General features: G+C 51.3%; 1 protein-coding gene across 5 annotated transcripts in view; it reads left to right on the top strand.

Annotated features, from left to right (window-relative positions):
* Positions 1-15,213, top strand: part of Tmtc1 (transmembrane O-mannosyltransferase targeting cadherins 1) — a 173,161-nt gene that overhangs the window by 117,189 nt on the left and 40,759 nt on the right. For 4 of the 5 annotated variants that reach the window (XM_060384531.1, XM_060384533.1, XM_060384530.1 and 1 more), the window contains 2 exons: positions 621-734; positions 11,562-11,705. In XM_060384531.1, coding sequence (XP_060240514.1) covers positions 621-734; positions 11,562-11,705 — 258 coding nt within the window. The remainder of the gene's footprint in view (positions 1-620; positions 735-11,561; positions 11,706-15,213) is intronic. The other variant, XM_060384532.1, reaches the window with a different exon arrangement.

The raw sequence follows: 15,213 nt of genomic DNA, 5'->3' as shown, positions 1-15,213 counted from the left end.
GCTTGGTAACGGCTGCAATTCTCACCGTAGGAGAATCTTGCTGTCTTGTATCTTTGTGTTGCACACACAGAATCGCTTCCACTGCTTCGTTTTCTATCTGTAAATAAATAGCCTTTGCCTGAGGTAGACATGAGAAGGGAGGGCCTGCCCAAGGCTAGAGTCCCTCAGCAAGGGACTGTCCCACCTTCTTCAGGGTCTGACTTCAGTAGGTCAGGTCCCCTGCCCACTGCACCCTCAGTTGGAAGGATAGACTGGCCTGGGCAGTTGGAGGCCCTGTCCTGGTTGTGCTCTGTTCCCTCCTGTCTGCAGCTGGGCTCTGCTCTGCCCTGACCCGAAGCCTCAGCCAAGATGACCCTACCAAGGCCTGGGTGTCTCCCCGAGAGAAGGTGCTTCCCTGCAGACATTCTGTGCACCCTTAGTCAGGGGTGTTGTTATTCGGCTGTGCACACCTGCCGTGGCTTTTGCTCCTTCCCTGTGTAGTCACTTGTGTAACTCACCACGTTCAGAAGCTTGGGATGAAAACAGTGGACATTCAACGGCAGCCTGCTGAAGCTGGGAGTAAAACCAAAGAGCTGACAAAAGCATGATTTTTGTTTTCTTTCTTTTAATATCCACTGTAGGTCTGGAGTTCAGACTCTGCCCCACAATGCCAAGGTTCATTACAACTACGCAAATTTCCTGAAAGACCAAGGCCGGAACAAGGAGGCGATCTACCACTACAGAACTGCCCTCAAGTAAGCCACTGTTCTATGCTGTGACGGGCCTGCTCCTATCATCTGCCTCCCCCCGCCCCGCTCCCAGGGCATGTGGGTGCTCATGGCCCTGGACAGGGGGACGAGGGCTCAGCGTTCGGGTCAGTGCACACACTCAGCCTTCCCCCTGCTTCCATGTGCAACGTGTTGCTGCACGCACCCCAGTCTGGTGAGACTCAGTGGGGTGCACGCATGTGAAACAGGAGCCTCTTGCTAAAAATGCTTGTGTAACCGTGGTACACGTGGGGAGCGTTTGTGTAGACCTTTCAGCAGTGTGTGCATAGGAAGCCCTCGGCCTCTCATGTCCTTTTTCACAGCTGTGTATGTTGATGGGGCGTGCACCTGTGTGTGTTTTCCTGGGGCTGAGGTGACCTCAGGTGTTATTTCTTAGGCTCCATGCACTTTGCTTTGAAACGGTCTCGATGGCCTAGGAACTACTAATTATACAGAACTGACATTCTCTGCCCTTAATGATGGTGTTTCACCGTTTCTCGTGTGTCCCTGAAGGAAGGGAACAGCAGTCAGTCTGTCCAGCAGTGTTAGTGGGAGAGTAAATGTGACCCTGACCCACAGCTGAGCCAAACACTTTATTAAATGACGTTCCCTGGCGGTTGACCACACAAAATTCTGTAGCAGCTGGTTTGGTATTTCCGCTCCTTTCCTGTGAAACAATAAAAATAAATATTTGCTTCCCGGAGAAATATGGTCCTTGAAGAATGGGGGAAGACAATCAAAGCTATAAATCCAATGCTGAAATTAGTGAATTATTTAATGCTCTCACCCCGATCCCAAATATTCCTGATTTAAAGTCTTGTTCTTGTATGGACTCCTCTCCATGGTCCTTTAGGGGACACGAGCATTGCTTTGGGGCTCAGCTCTCCTGTCCCCACTGAATTTTGACACTGAAGCCCAAGAGTCCCATGTGAGAGAAGCAGAGAGCGTGGGTGTGTCCACCGTCTGCCTCCGAAGCTCTCTCTGTATTGTGTAGGAACAGGCCCCATTTCACAGTAGTGATAGGAGGAGGAAGGTCGGGGCATCAGGCCCCATTTCACAGTAGTGATAGGGGAGGAAGGTCGGGACATCCCAGACGTCCAGCTTTTGCACTAATCGTTCCCACACAGTGACTTACCCAGTGAGTCCAGAGGAGGAGCTGCCTGAACAGCCACAGGCGACGCCTGCGACCACACAGTTGGCTGTTTGACTGATTGACTAGTTGTGAAAGTTAAAAGCAGAGAACCTTAAGCAGGTCCCCACCCTCCTCTTCTCTCTCCTGCCCTCCTCCTCCCTCCCCTGGCCTCCTCCTCTTCTTTTCTCTCCCTCCTTCTCCCTCCCCCATTTCTCTCCCCAGCTCCCTCTACATTTATTTTGCAAGTGTCTCAGTTGCCTCAGTTGGCCTTGAACTTGCAATTCTTCTGCCTCAGCCTCCCAGTAGCTGTGCTTGTAATGCCTGCACCACAGGCCCGGCCTTATGAACACTCCTCAGAATCTTGTTTGCCTTGAAATTTCAAATGTGCAGTCATTCACCAGGTTTCTAGTAACAAACAGGCAAACACAAGTCCTTCAGAGCGTGCTGGTTAGACTTGGCAATGACGGTGGCCGTACTTATTCACAGTTTGTTAGAGCAGAATAAAAGGCAAAGATACTTGCAGTCATTTAATTAGACTAGCTAAGATTATTTTTTCTTATTTTCCTCCAATCTTTTACAGCTGCTTCACAAATGATTGGCAATTTTTTTTAACAAACCCTTCTTTTTCCAGTATTTCTAATTTTTACCTGCTTTTCTTAGAAATAAGAAATTATTCTTCCCACACATATTTTACCTGTCTGTAAAATATTTCAAGGTAGTGACTACTGTGAGTGAGTTTTAGCAGTTGTGTGTTTAGCTTCGGGAGCAGAAGGGCTGAGTCTGAGCTGTAAGCATCAGTACGGTTGCTTGCCTTAGAGGCGGCCTGGAGGTCTGGTGGCACAATTAACAGTCCCACTACTGTGGTGCTTACGGGATCTTTCTGCTGTTTAAGGCTGCTGCATGGGTAGGTTCCAGTTGTTAAGCCATGCTGGCCAGGAACCAGCACCTGGGACAGAGATTAAAGTTGTCGTTGCCAGGTAGTTCAGAAAGACTTCTGGCTGAGCAAGGTGGTGCACTCTTGAAATCCCAGAATCTGAGGCGGGAAGCTTAAATGGGGAAGTTCAAGGCCAGCCCGGTCTACAGAGGGATTTGTAGGCCAGGGCTGCATGGTGAAGGATGGCTTTAACTCTCCCATCCCCAAAGAGAGAGAATGGTGGAAAGGAAGGAGGGAGAGGCAGAGAGGAGAGGAGAGGTGGAGAGGGTGGGGAAAGGAAGGAAGGAGCGAAGGAAGGAAGACAGACAGCCAGACAGCCAGGACTCTCGCCTACCAGAGGAGGCTCCATGGAACATTCATTTTCTTAAATGTCATCCCCAACACATACTCTATGTGAAGGAGTGTATTGTGGTGGAGGCCTGTGACCTTCTGCCTCCGAGCAACTCTTCTCACAAAAGCTCAGGGTTAAAATTTACCAGCACAACCCCAACGGTGCAGGCAGATGTCCGGATGCCCGCTTCAAAGCCACTCGGGGGGAGGGGGCATGCTGACGAGGTTCACAGCACCAGGCTGAGTTCCCTCTTGTGCCACAGGCTGTAGTCAGTGCAGAATGACTGGTCACACCCGCACCTTCGTGCACCGTTGCATCGTGAGCATGTCCTGCCGGGCAGGCGGCCAGCGCTGTGTGCAGAGCTCATCACAGCGTAATTCCGCTCCTGGGTCTCTCCCCAGCAGCCCACATAGCGCTCTGAGACCTGGAAAGCTGGCCTACGGCAGGAAGTGTTCAGGTCAGTTCCGGCTTGATCCATCCGTGTCCTGCAACCTAAGCGTGTTGTATCTGCAGCAGCAGGCTCTTACTGTCTGGTCATGGGCGGCCGACAGCAGTGGCAACAGCCTGGTTCTTCTGGGGGGAGGGTGCCCTGGGGCTTCCCTGACCAATACGTATCAGAGATGTCGTTCTTACTTCTCTATTTCTGTGACTGAGGCGACCTAAGGAAGAAACCGTTCTGGGCGCTAACGGGCTCGTGCCAGACCAGCGTGGTACGGGGCATGGTGGCAGGCACGGGGGCATGGCACTGAAGTAGCAGCTGAGAGCTTAGGTCTTGATCCACATCCCCAAGGCAAGAGAAGCCTGGGGACGGCACGGTGCTTTGAAGCCTCAGAGCCCACCCCGGTGACACCCTGCAATACTTTCCTACCTCCTCATCCTTCTCAAGAGCTCCGCCAGCCAGGGACCAGCACTGAACTACAGGAGCCTTTCGGATCTCCGCAGGAGGCACCCCACAGTGGACTGGGCTCTTTCCCGTGGGATAACTAAGCTCTCTCTTGTTCAAAAGAAAACTCTCCGTGCTGGTTGGTTCCCACTGCTGACTGACTGAGCAACACCTGGGGCATTGGTGAGGCGCACTGCTGGGTGTTTCCAAGGAGGGAGACCAGCTCTAAGTGTCTCCGGCCCCGCTCCACAAGCTGGGGCCTTCAGCCAGATGAAAAGGGGAAAGGGACACTGAAGAGAATGACAGCTGGCTGAGTGCCAGGGTTACCCTTTGGGATAGCTGTGAGCCTAATTTCTCCCTGCCTTCCCACCGTGATGCAGTCATACCTACTCAGAGTAAACCCTCCCTCACCTAGGTTGCCTCGGTCAGGCGTTCCGCCACAGGTACGAGAAAAAGAAGTAATACCCCACCCACCGCTTGGTCAGCTAACACGGAAAGAACGGAACTAAAGGCTTTGCAGTTAGCTCAGTTTCTAGAATAGACTTGTCAGGAGAACACAGCCCTTCGGCAGAGTTCTTTGAACTTCCTCCTGCACAGATGACTGGCATTCCTCGGGGAGATCCTCAGGTTGAGATAAGTGTCTGTGGGAAGGGAACTGACAGACGAACGAGTGTTAACGAGGACTGGCTGTCGTTAGACTGGGAAGCAGCCTGGTGTCTGATGCCCCTGGCACGCCGGCACCAGTGCGTTGGAGCGCCTTTACAGTGCCTTTACAGTGCTGTTTATCATGCTGGAGTGCGGGCGTTAAAATCAGGAGTCAGCAAGAGCTTCTAGGAGCCCTACATCTGTGCTGACGGACATTTCAGATGTCTCTCTTGTGAGCACGCCAGCCACCTCGAGTCTCTGGAAAGAAGTGAAATCCCAATGTGGTTTATTAGCCAGGGGGAGATGGCTTCGGCTGGTGCGGTATTTTTATCTGTGAAGGGCTAAAGAGCTTCCCAATGTCACAAGTAGGAATTTGGAATTTTTTTCTTTCTTCCTGTTGATGAACCAAGAAGAAATTACATTCTTAATCCACATACATACATGATACATATACATACATACCACACGCACACATGCATATACACAGGCATATCGATACACATGTATGTGTTTTATCATGTCTCATATTCATAGAGTTTAAGGAACTAACTTTACTTTATTTAGAAACATACTGAATTTAGTGAAAGTATGGCCAAGTTATCAACTGAGTTTTGAAATGAAAGTGTCATTATTTATCTTCAGGAAAGTTCCATGCTTTCTGGCTGTCTTTTTCCTCCCACGTTTCACTTTCATTGAACCAGCTTATGAGGCTTCCCAGGATCTAGGCTCTGGGGCAGAGGTTTCCATGCAGGCCGCCTGCCCAGAGCACTCTCATAATCACGGGAAGGAAGCAGAGAGCAGGATGGACAGGGGCGTGCAGTGACCCTCGTCAAGCTCGCTGACCCTGAGGACTTCTGCAGCAGGGCTGACCCTCTGAGCCTTCATGAGCAGACGTCAATCTAAACAGCCCTTACCCACCCAGCCCTGCACCCCAGGTTCCTGGTGGGGACACCGTGGGTGTCGTCAGCCCCCGAATTCCTTGCGGCTGGGAGTGAGTGGCTCAGAACTGAGGAGGAACAGCCCTGGGCTGCCTCTTGACAGGCAGGTTTCACAGCCTCTCAGCATAGAGTGTGACTGTCAGTGAGGACAGCGCTGCCTACTTCAAATTGACGGATCTCATTATTCCTGCAGCAGCCTTAAAGTAATGTCCACATCACCTGGCAAATACATTTGGAAACATTCTGTCCAGGTCCAACACCCCTGCTCTTCCACCTGTCACCCAGACGCTGTAGCACAGCTTGGCCTTGAACTTGAAACAGTCCTTCTGCTCTAGCCTCCCAAATGCTGAAATTATACTTGTCCACCACTATCTCAGGCACAGTTCTGCTGCTCTGAAGACACCTTGACGGAGGCCATTTTATTGAGGACTTGCTTATAATTTCACAGGGTCAGTCCGTTATCAGAGCAAGGAGCATGCTGGCGTGCTGGCAGCATAGCCTTGGATCTGAGAGCGTCACAGCCTGACCTACGCAGGCAGAGAGGGAGATTCTGGGCCTGGGGACACCCCCATCAAGGCCACACCTTCAATAAGGGACCCCTCCTAAGCCTCCTAAGCCTGCAAATACCTGAGCCTGTGGAGGCTGGGTTTGCTCACACCTTATCCTCAGGGCTTCTGTGAGGTGATTTCCTTCAAACTTACATCCAGAGAATCCAGTCAGACACATGAGTGCACAGTGTGAGCCGGCCTCCTTCAGTGGCTGAAGCTGCTCACAGCGTCAGCATTCAGGAGAGAGAGGCCTGGAGCTGCTCACAGCGTCAGCATTCAGGAGAGAGAGGCCTGGAGCACACTGTCTCAGGACTCCACGAGCCAGGGAGCCAAGTCTTCAGCACATTTCCTCTCCTCAGGGGCTGCTCCCCCCCCCCCTTGCTGTGTGCGTGTGGCTACTTCTTTAATGTGTATGGACACACGCATGTACAGCTGCATGCGCACAGATGTGGAAGCCAAGGCTAATGTTTGGAATCTTTCTTAATTGAGGTCTGTTGTGGTTTGAATGGCCTATGTAATCTCAAGTATTTAGGAGAGATTTTTTTTTCCCCCAAGACAGAATTTCTCTGTGTAGCCTTGGCTGTCCTGGGCTCACTTTGTAGACCAGGCTGGCCTTGAACTCACAGAGATCCACCTGCCTCTGCCTCCCACAGTGCTGGGATCACAGGCGTGTGCCACCATGCCCAGCTGGTAATCTCAAATATTTGAATATTTGATCCCCAGTTGGTGGAACTGTTTGGAAAAGATTAGGAGGTGTGTCCTTGTTTGAGGAGGTGTGTCCCTGTAGGTGGGCTTTGAAACTTCAAAAGACTCAGGAGTCTGGTCTCTCAGAGTGTCTGTCTGTCTCTCTGTGTGTGTCTGTGTGTGTGACTTTGCCTCTCAGCTGTGTCTCAAGATGTGAGCTGCTGCTCCACCACCATGCCTGTCTGTCTGCCTCTTCTATGATTTGACATGGCTGTGGCGTCTCTCACTTGACATCTGTCCATCAGTGTGCTGCTGCAGCTCTGCTTCTGCCTTATTTTGAGCTCAGGGTCTTTTCATCTCCATGATGGAAATGATCTGACTGGCAGTTCTTTCTTTAAATCTGTCACGATGACTGTCCTTCATCTGGCACTTCCTGTTGCTTTGTAAATGTCCTTTAGATGCTCCAAATTTAAACATGCCTGCACATGAGCTGGTCTCAGTTTCTTCTGCTGACATGGCAGACGGTTCATTCACTCTGTGCCTCCCAAGTGACACAGTCTCTTAGACAGCCACAGCCTCCTCTTGTATCCCTCCCTGCTCTGGCAGACCCTCTCCCCGACGCTGCTCTCTGACGCTGCCTCCCAGCAGATGGCTGCGGCATCCCCTGACTCCTGGAGCACTTGACTTTCTGACCACGCCATCTCTCCATGGACACCTTCTTTACCTGGCTGGTTTTGAGCACAGTGATGCGTGCTGTTGGTTTCCCTCGTGTTGTAGACTCGCCACCCTCTGCTAAACCTCACTAAACAGTTGCCCTCCCTTTCTTCTGTTTGGGTCTTCAGTTTCTTCAGATCTCCTTTGCCCGTCGGTGCTCCTCAGCCCTCAGCTCTGTCTCTGCATTGCCTGTCTTCCTGCTACCACACCTGCCTGGCAGGCCCCAGGCATTTCCGCCTTTTCCCCCTGTGCCGTGCACTCGGCTGCTCACTTTCCCCGCAGAGCCTGCCCGTGTCCACCTCGTCTTGGTAAACCGTCTGTGCTTCACTGAGCTCTTTGGCCTGGCTTCCTTTCCCTGGACCGCTGTTGCCACAAGTCCACGTGGCAGCATGAACTTGGGAGAAAGGAGCCTAAAAGTGAGGTGGGCTGAAATCACATCCAATAGTCAGCTTTATTCAGAGCATCAAGTCGTTTATGCTCTGGGGGCTTTCTGAGGGCTAGGCAAGGCCATGTGAGCAAAAGGTCACTTAGTTCACAAGGACAGGTCACATGAGTTTAGGCTGTCTGCGGTCACAAGGACAACAGCGTTCTGAACAGTGGGTAAGATGCTGGGTGACCTGAAGCAAAGCCCTTCTGTTATTACACCTGGGGGGACACAAAAGCGCATTCTAAGAACAATCCATGTTATGGAGGAACAGAGGCCACAGACTCCTGTCTTGCTTACTTGGGGTTTTCTCACAGGCGCTGAAATCTCCTCACACAGCCACACTCATGTTCCGACAGAAAGCTGTTAATCCTAATCTCCCCAGGCCAAGAGTGGTGCTTCTGATGAGGAAAACCTTGGTTTTCGGGAAGGAGAGATACAGCCTGGCTGGTGACCTGATCTGACGTCAGAGTACAGCTGTGGTGATGGATGTTTTTAGCCCATTGTATCATTGATTCACGTAGAAACTGTGTAAGAAGCAGCTAACTCACACCCATACCCAGCACCACGCTCTGTCCCTTAGGCTCACAGGCACGTGAGCCAGTTTTCTGTCCACCGCACCACTCATCCAGAGTCCATGACTCTCAGCACCTGGAAACACGGGCTGTACAAACCTGAAAACAGCAGAGACGTGTGTTTCTCTCCCAGCCCCTAGAAGTGGATTCTCTGGAGTAAGGACAGTGCAACCATTTACAAGTGACTCACTTCCTGAGGGCTTAGAGAAAATGATTTCACTCTGCAGAGCCTTGGCCAAGGCCCTGGGCGGACTTCCTCCACCGCAGCACTGGGGTTACTGAGGAGAAAGGTGAGAGGCCATGGTCGGTCCCTACGGCTCTCTTCAAGGGACCAGGAGCCCAGAGCCCAGACTGAGGCTGCTCAGTGCCAGGGATCATCCAGACAGCCAAAGACACAGACCCAGGACAGTGTCGGTCTCAGCCAGGGCCCGTGAGTGACAGGACGATTGAGTCTGTGCACAAAAGGAACCAAGCACATAAAACATGCAAGGTCGGTCTGTCAGCTGCTGAAGAGAAGCTTATTTTGTGTACATGTCAGTTCAGGAACTGGAACCACCTTTGGAGAGGTATAGTTCCCCTGGCCAGGTTTTCCTCTGTGTGTGTGTGTGTGTGTGTGTGCGCGCGCGCACACACACGCGCTTTCCCAACAGGAAACAGAACATAAACGTCCTGCTTTAGGGTATTTAACCTCGACTAGCCTGATCTGTGGCGTGAAAACCAGATGCTTGGTCGGGGGTGTGTGCTCTGGGAGGGGGTTGCGAACGGTAGCATATGAGTTGATGTTATTTGAACAGTAACACTAGCAGGAAGGTGCTGAAAGGGTGAAGGCTTTAAAAATTTTAAATACATGAGCAAAACAAAGCACAAGGTCAAACCTTAGTCCCAAACAGCCACATCCCTGGCCTTTGCAGACCAGCTGGAGGATGGCACAGCAGGTAGGAAGGAGCTCTTGAAGAGCAAGCAGTGGTCTGCGCTCAGATCCAGCACAGGGTCAAGAGCCACATGTGGCTGAGCTTGTGGGTCACCCCAGGACGTGCAGGTGGGGGGGGAGCAGTGGGGTTTGCTGGCTGCCAGCCTGGTTCCAAGAGAGACCCTGTCGCAAAAGAAGGCAGATAGTGACAGAGCAGGGCACCAAGCCTCCTGCCCTACACAGACACACACAGATGTGTATACTTGCACGCCCACACAAACCTTCCTCACTTCCGTACACTGTGCTGCTCTAACCCTGAGGGCATGGCTGCTCCACCTGGAGGGGAAGGTTTTCATGTAGGTGTGAGGCAGAGTACAGGTAGAGCCACCTGAAGGAGTCCAGAGCAGGGAGAGGACGTACAGGACAGAACATGGCCAATGGAAGGGACTTGGGCATGAGGACGGAGAAAGAGGAAGACAGAGGATGAGGGCAAAGGTGACCGGGGAAAGGGGGCAAGAACACTCGGCTGAAATAGGGTTCTTGGAGAATGGGAAGCCGGGGGTGAGAGGGAGAGAAGCCCAAGAGTCGGAGAAGTTTAGGGTAGGGGGTGAGAAGAGCAGAGAGGAGCCAGGGTGCCAGCATGGACTGCGTCACAAATACCTGTGATTCTGAGAGAGCCTGGTGGCCAGCGTGTGCTCTGGCACACAGGCAGCCACTGTGTGGAGTCTTTTGGGCCTTACAGTAATGATGATTTTTAAGATGGCAGACGATGTTTTTAGAGTGAATAAGTATCTCTGTAGCCAACAGTTTTACATGTTGCTTTGATTTCACTTTTCCCTCTGAGACCTGGTTCATATTAGACCATAATCTAAGTGAATTGCTTAGAGGAAATAATAAAATAATAATAAAATATTCTAAATAGAAGCCTCAATTCACAGCGTTCATTTATTTGCTGAGGGTTGAATGACTCATGTACTTGGGGGAACAAGTGGGTCAACAGGAATAACCTTTTTAACACCTAAGAAGACAAGTGTTTCTGGGTGTGTGTGAGAGAGAGAGAGGAGACAGAGAGCGTGGAGAGAGAGAGGAGACAGGCTGGAGAGAGAGAGGAGACAGGCTGGAGAGAGAGAGGAGACAGAGAGCGTGGAGAGAGAGAGGAGACAGAGAGGGTGGAGAGAGAGGAGACAGAGAGGCTGGAGAGAGAGATCTGCTGCATTAGTTCATTTCCCCAGCCTGTCTTTCCTCAATGGTAAAACACTACATAAGGAATTTTAAATGAGATGATACCTGAGAAAATGCTTCAAAATGCAAAATGCCATTTGCATTAGCACACACTGGGGTGAGCTCTGTCTTGGGTTTTTGTGTTAAAGTTCAGCTCTGTAGGTGTGTGACAGGTGGAGCAGGCCTGTAGCCTGTTAGCTTACGTGTCCACTGCACGTGGGTCAACCGGGGCTGATGGCATGGCCGTTCCACCACATTGAATGACACGCTGAGTTGACTCTGCCTTCCTCTGATCTGGGTGGTTCAGTTTGCTGGTGCAAACTCCAGCCTGCTGTTTATTTCTTCCAGATCTTAGGAAGGCTAGCTGTGATGTCATTGCATGCTAAATTTTGTGCCTGAACTGTTCTCAAGGTTCTAAGGGCTGTCAGCCTAAATGGAAAAGAGAGTGAGGAAGAATGGGGGCGGCTGGAGATCCAGTGTTTTTCTCTATGGCGAGATACATTTTGTGACTTCCACCCTTTCTCAGTTAAGCTTAGGCTCCGATCCAAAGATATTGGAGAAATCCCTCCTGGGGGACCCCACACCAGCCATGAACACCAAAAGGGCATCTGCTGGGCCGTGTGACCTCAGCAGAAAGTTCCCGGCCAGGGCAAGGCAGATCTCCTGGCAGAGGCGCAGCACCAGCCTCTGAAGGACTAAACTGGGTTCCCTCCTGCGGTCTGGGTGCCTTTCCTCATCCCTCTGAGTTCATGGTTTTGCCTCTGCTGTCTGCTCAGCTGCCTTCAGTGGCAGAAGCGCTGGCCTCCCTTCAGGGAAGAGCCCGGGTTCACCTGGAGGGCCGGTTTGGAAGTCCAGTCTAACGCTCGGATTTTCCAGGCTGTACCCACGCCACGCCAGTGCGCTGAACAACCTGGGGACCCTGACGAAGGACGTGGCCGAAGCGGAGGCGTACTACCAGAGGGCCCTGCAGCTGCACCCGCAGCACAACCGCGCGCTCTTCAATCTGGGGAATCTCCTGAAGTAAGTGGCGTGGCGTCTGGTGGGTGGCCTGGCGCGCCAGACCCTTGCTTCCCTGTGCTCCCCAGGCTTCTCCCTGGCAGTGAGGAGTTGTCACGCAGAGGCTGCAATTCATTTTATTTATTTTTCCTTTGTTTCTGCTTTGTTTTTCGAGACAGGGTTTCTCTGTGTAGCCTTGACTGTCCTGGACTCACTTTGTAGACCAGGCTGGCCTGGTCACAGAGATCCGCCTGCCTCTGCCTCCTGGGTGCTAGGATTAACGGCGTACACCACCCTGCCTGGCTCCTAGCTCTATGTCTTGTTAGCTAAGAGCTGACTTCTCAGGGTGGCTTTCTGGGATCCGTCCCAGGAGAACTTAGTGTGCTGGCTTACACAGAGGGTGCTGCAGAGCTCTCCTCTTCCTGTGACTCTTTTATCACAGACCCCACGGGCTGTGCCCCTCCCACGTCTTCTCTGAGGGAAATGAAGGGCCCACACAGGATCCATGCCAGCTTGGCTTGAGGGGAGGACACAAGGCTAGGCTTGTTTGGATGGAACAACCTGCAGGGGGGCCTGCAGAGATGCTCAGTAGTTAGAGCACACACGCACACACACACATGCACATACACGTAAGACACGTCCTAAAGTGTAAAGTGCTAACACATCAGAAGGCGCGGGAAGGGCGAGTTCTAGCTGCTGAGACAGCCAGCTGCTGGCAGTCTTTGCTTCCCTTTAGGCCTGTGAGCAGGAGGGGGAGTAAGGACGCAGGTTTGAAGGACACTGGTGTCTGTATGTGTCTGTAGCTCAGATTTCTGCATGGGTGGAAGGTAACTGGCTTCAGAGACCTTCCCAGTGAGGACTCTTCCGAGAAGCCAAGCCGAGCGGCCGGCTGCAGAGCGAGACCCCTTGTCAGGGATGTTGCCAGCGAAGGGCTCAGCTGCACAGCGTGGCCCTGCCGCAGCAGTTCTGTCCTGCAGCCTCCTGCCTGGGACCAGGCTGCAGGGCTGCCCGGCCCTTCCTCCATACGATCTGTCCTCACTGACTTTCTCACTGATGGCGTCTGAGCTGTAGGGAAGGGTGCTTTAGAATGGCACGGAGAGAAGCTGATTCACCAGCATAAGGCTTAAAGCATCGCTTAAAGCGGGGGTGGGGGGTGGGGGGTGGGAGGGTCTCTTCTGGGGCTTGCTCAGTGGTGCTCTTCTAGGGAGACATTAAGTGAGTGGGGGAAGTGGAAATGGGGTCCTACCTAAGAAGCACTGTGCAGAGGTAGAGGCAGCAGGTCTCTCGGAGTCTGGGAACTCTGTGAATGAAGCCTCACTCCCAGCTGACACTTGTGTGGTGCTTTCTAGCTGACATAAGCCATATGATGGTACACTTGTGATGTGTGTGCGCGTGTGTATACCTGCACTAGATTCTGAAAACTACCATCTTCATCTCAGTTCTCCAGAGAGCTCTGTCCTAGGCTGTGAGTGACTCAGGCTTGAACTCTGCCCCCCAGCCGGCAGGGCACACACTGTCAAGCTGTGTAAGAGCTAGCCTTGGCCTTGTAGACTTCCTAATAGTCTTTTGAAGGAAACAGTTCAGTTTGTTTTTATTACCCAGAGGGTTGCATTGCTAAGTGGCCAAGGAAGGTGATGCAGAAAATTGCTAATCTGCATTTAGCTGGCTCTGAGCTCACCTCTGCCTCCCCCAGAGGGCTTCTGGGCCAGGAGCAATGAGTGGAAATCAAGAAAAGGGCACAAATGTTGCTGATGTGGGTGAAGTGATGGCTCTACTGTTTCTTTAACATCCTTGTCCTGGTTGAACCAGCTTTTCAGTTACTGCAGTTTGCTTTATAAAGCCTCCTTCTGTAATGGAATGCTCACCCTTTGCATATGGTCAGCACAGATCTGAAGGAATGGGCGGGCATGGGAGCGTTAGCAGGCCTTCTGAGGCAGCCACTCACCATTCCTGTTTAATAACGAGGGCACTGAAGTTTGGGCTAAAGGAACCTCCATCCTTTTTTATCTTAAATTTATTTAAATTTAGTTTTTAAAATGTATTCACTTTACATTCTGATTGTAGCCTCCCTCTGCTCTTCCTGGTCCAACCCTCCCTTCCTTTTCCTCCCTCCTCCTCCCTTAGTCTTCTGAAAGGAGGAGCCCTCCTCCCCTACCACCTGACCCTGGCCTATCAGGTCTCATCAGGACTGCCTGCATCCTCTTCCTCTGTGAGCTGGCAAGGCTACCCTGTCAAGGGGAAGTGATCAAAGACCAGGCAACAGAGTCCAAGTCAGAGACACTCCCTGCTCCCCTTACGAGGGAACCCACATGGAGACTGAGCTTCCATGGGCTACATCTGAGCAGGAGTTCTAGGTCCTCTCCATGCATGGTCCTTGGTTGGAGTGTTGGTCTCTGTAGGCTGCCCTGGGCCCCAGTTTTTTGTTTGTTTTGGTTTTGGTTTTGTTTGGTTTTTTTTGTTTTGGTTTTGTTTTGTTTTGTTTTTGGTTATGTTGCTCTCCCTGTGGACCTCTTGTCCCCTCCAGGTCTTCTATCTCCCTCTTCTTCCATAAGACTCTTGTGCTCTGCCCAAAGTTTGGCTGTGTGTCTCAGCCTCTGCTTTGATACCCTGCTGGATGAGTCTTTCAGAGGCCCTCTGTGGTAGGCTCCTGTCCTGTTCCCTGTTTTCTCCCTCTTCTGATGTCTGTCCTGTATACCTTTCTGAGTGAGGATTGATCATCTTACCCAGGGTCCTCCTTCTTGCTTAGCTTCTTTAGGTGTACAGACTTTAGTATGTTTATCCTATATTATATGTCTAATATGCACTTATAAGTGAGTATATACCTGTGTGTCTTTCTGCTGCTGGGTTTCCCCACTCAGGATGATCTTTTCTAGTTCCATCTATTTGCCTGCAAATTTCATGATTTCCTTGTTTTTAGTAGCTGAGTAGTATTCCATTGTGTAAATGTACTGCAATTTCTGTATCCATTCTTAGGTTGAGGGACATCTTGGCAGACTTGATCACTGCCCACACTGGCACAGTGGAAGTCGCCAGCTGTGACGTGGCCACTAGCTGCCTGGTAGAAACAGCCTGAGAACTGTGTATGCGAAGTCAGGAAGTCATATTTTAAAGCATATAAAAATGAACACATTAGGTTTAAATTAAACCCTAATGTGACTAAATTATTATTTTAGTACATGATTAATATTTTACAATGGTTTAAATTTTTAGCATAAAACATTGATGTGAATAAGATATGCGTTCTCATACTCAATCTGCGAAATCTAACACACATTTGACATTCACAGCCCATTTCAAGTGGACAGTAGCCCAGTGCTTGGTGTCTCTTGGCTAGCGCTGACCTTCACTAATGGCCTTGACTTTGAGGGGAACACCGGTCTTTGTTCAGGCCTTAAGTTCTTCTGTCAGAGAATGCCAGCCAGGTCACTGCAAATGGCTCTGATGTTTGAATTACTGATAAACCCCCTCCGTGCACACACACACACACCCCCACACACCCCCACACACCCACACACACCCACACACCCTCCCC

Source organism: Meriones unguiculatus, chromosome 5 (assembly GCF_030254825.1).
Source record: "Meriones unguiculatus strain TT.TT164.6M chromosome 5, Bangor_MerUng_6.1, whole genome shotgun sequence".
In the NCBI taxonomy this organism is placed as follows: domain Eukaryota; kingdom Metazoa; phylum Chordata; class Mammalia; order Rodentia; family Muridae; genus Meriones; species Meriones unguiculatus.
This window is presented reverse-complemented; position numbering and strand designations above follow the sequence as displayed.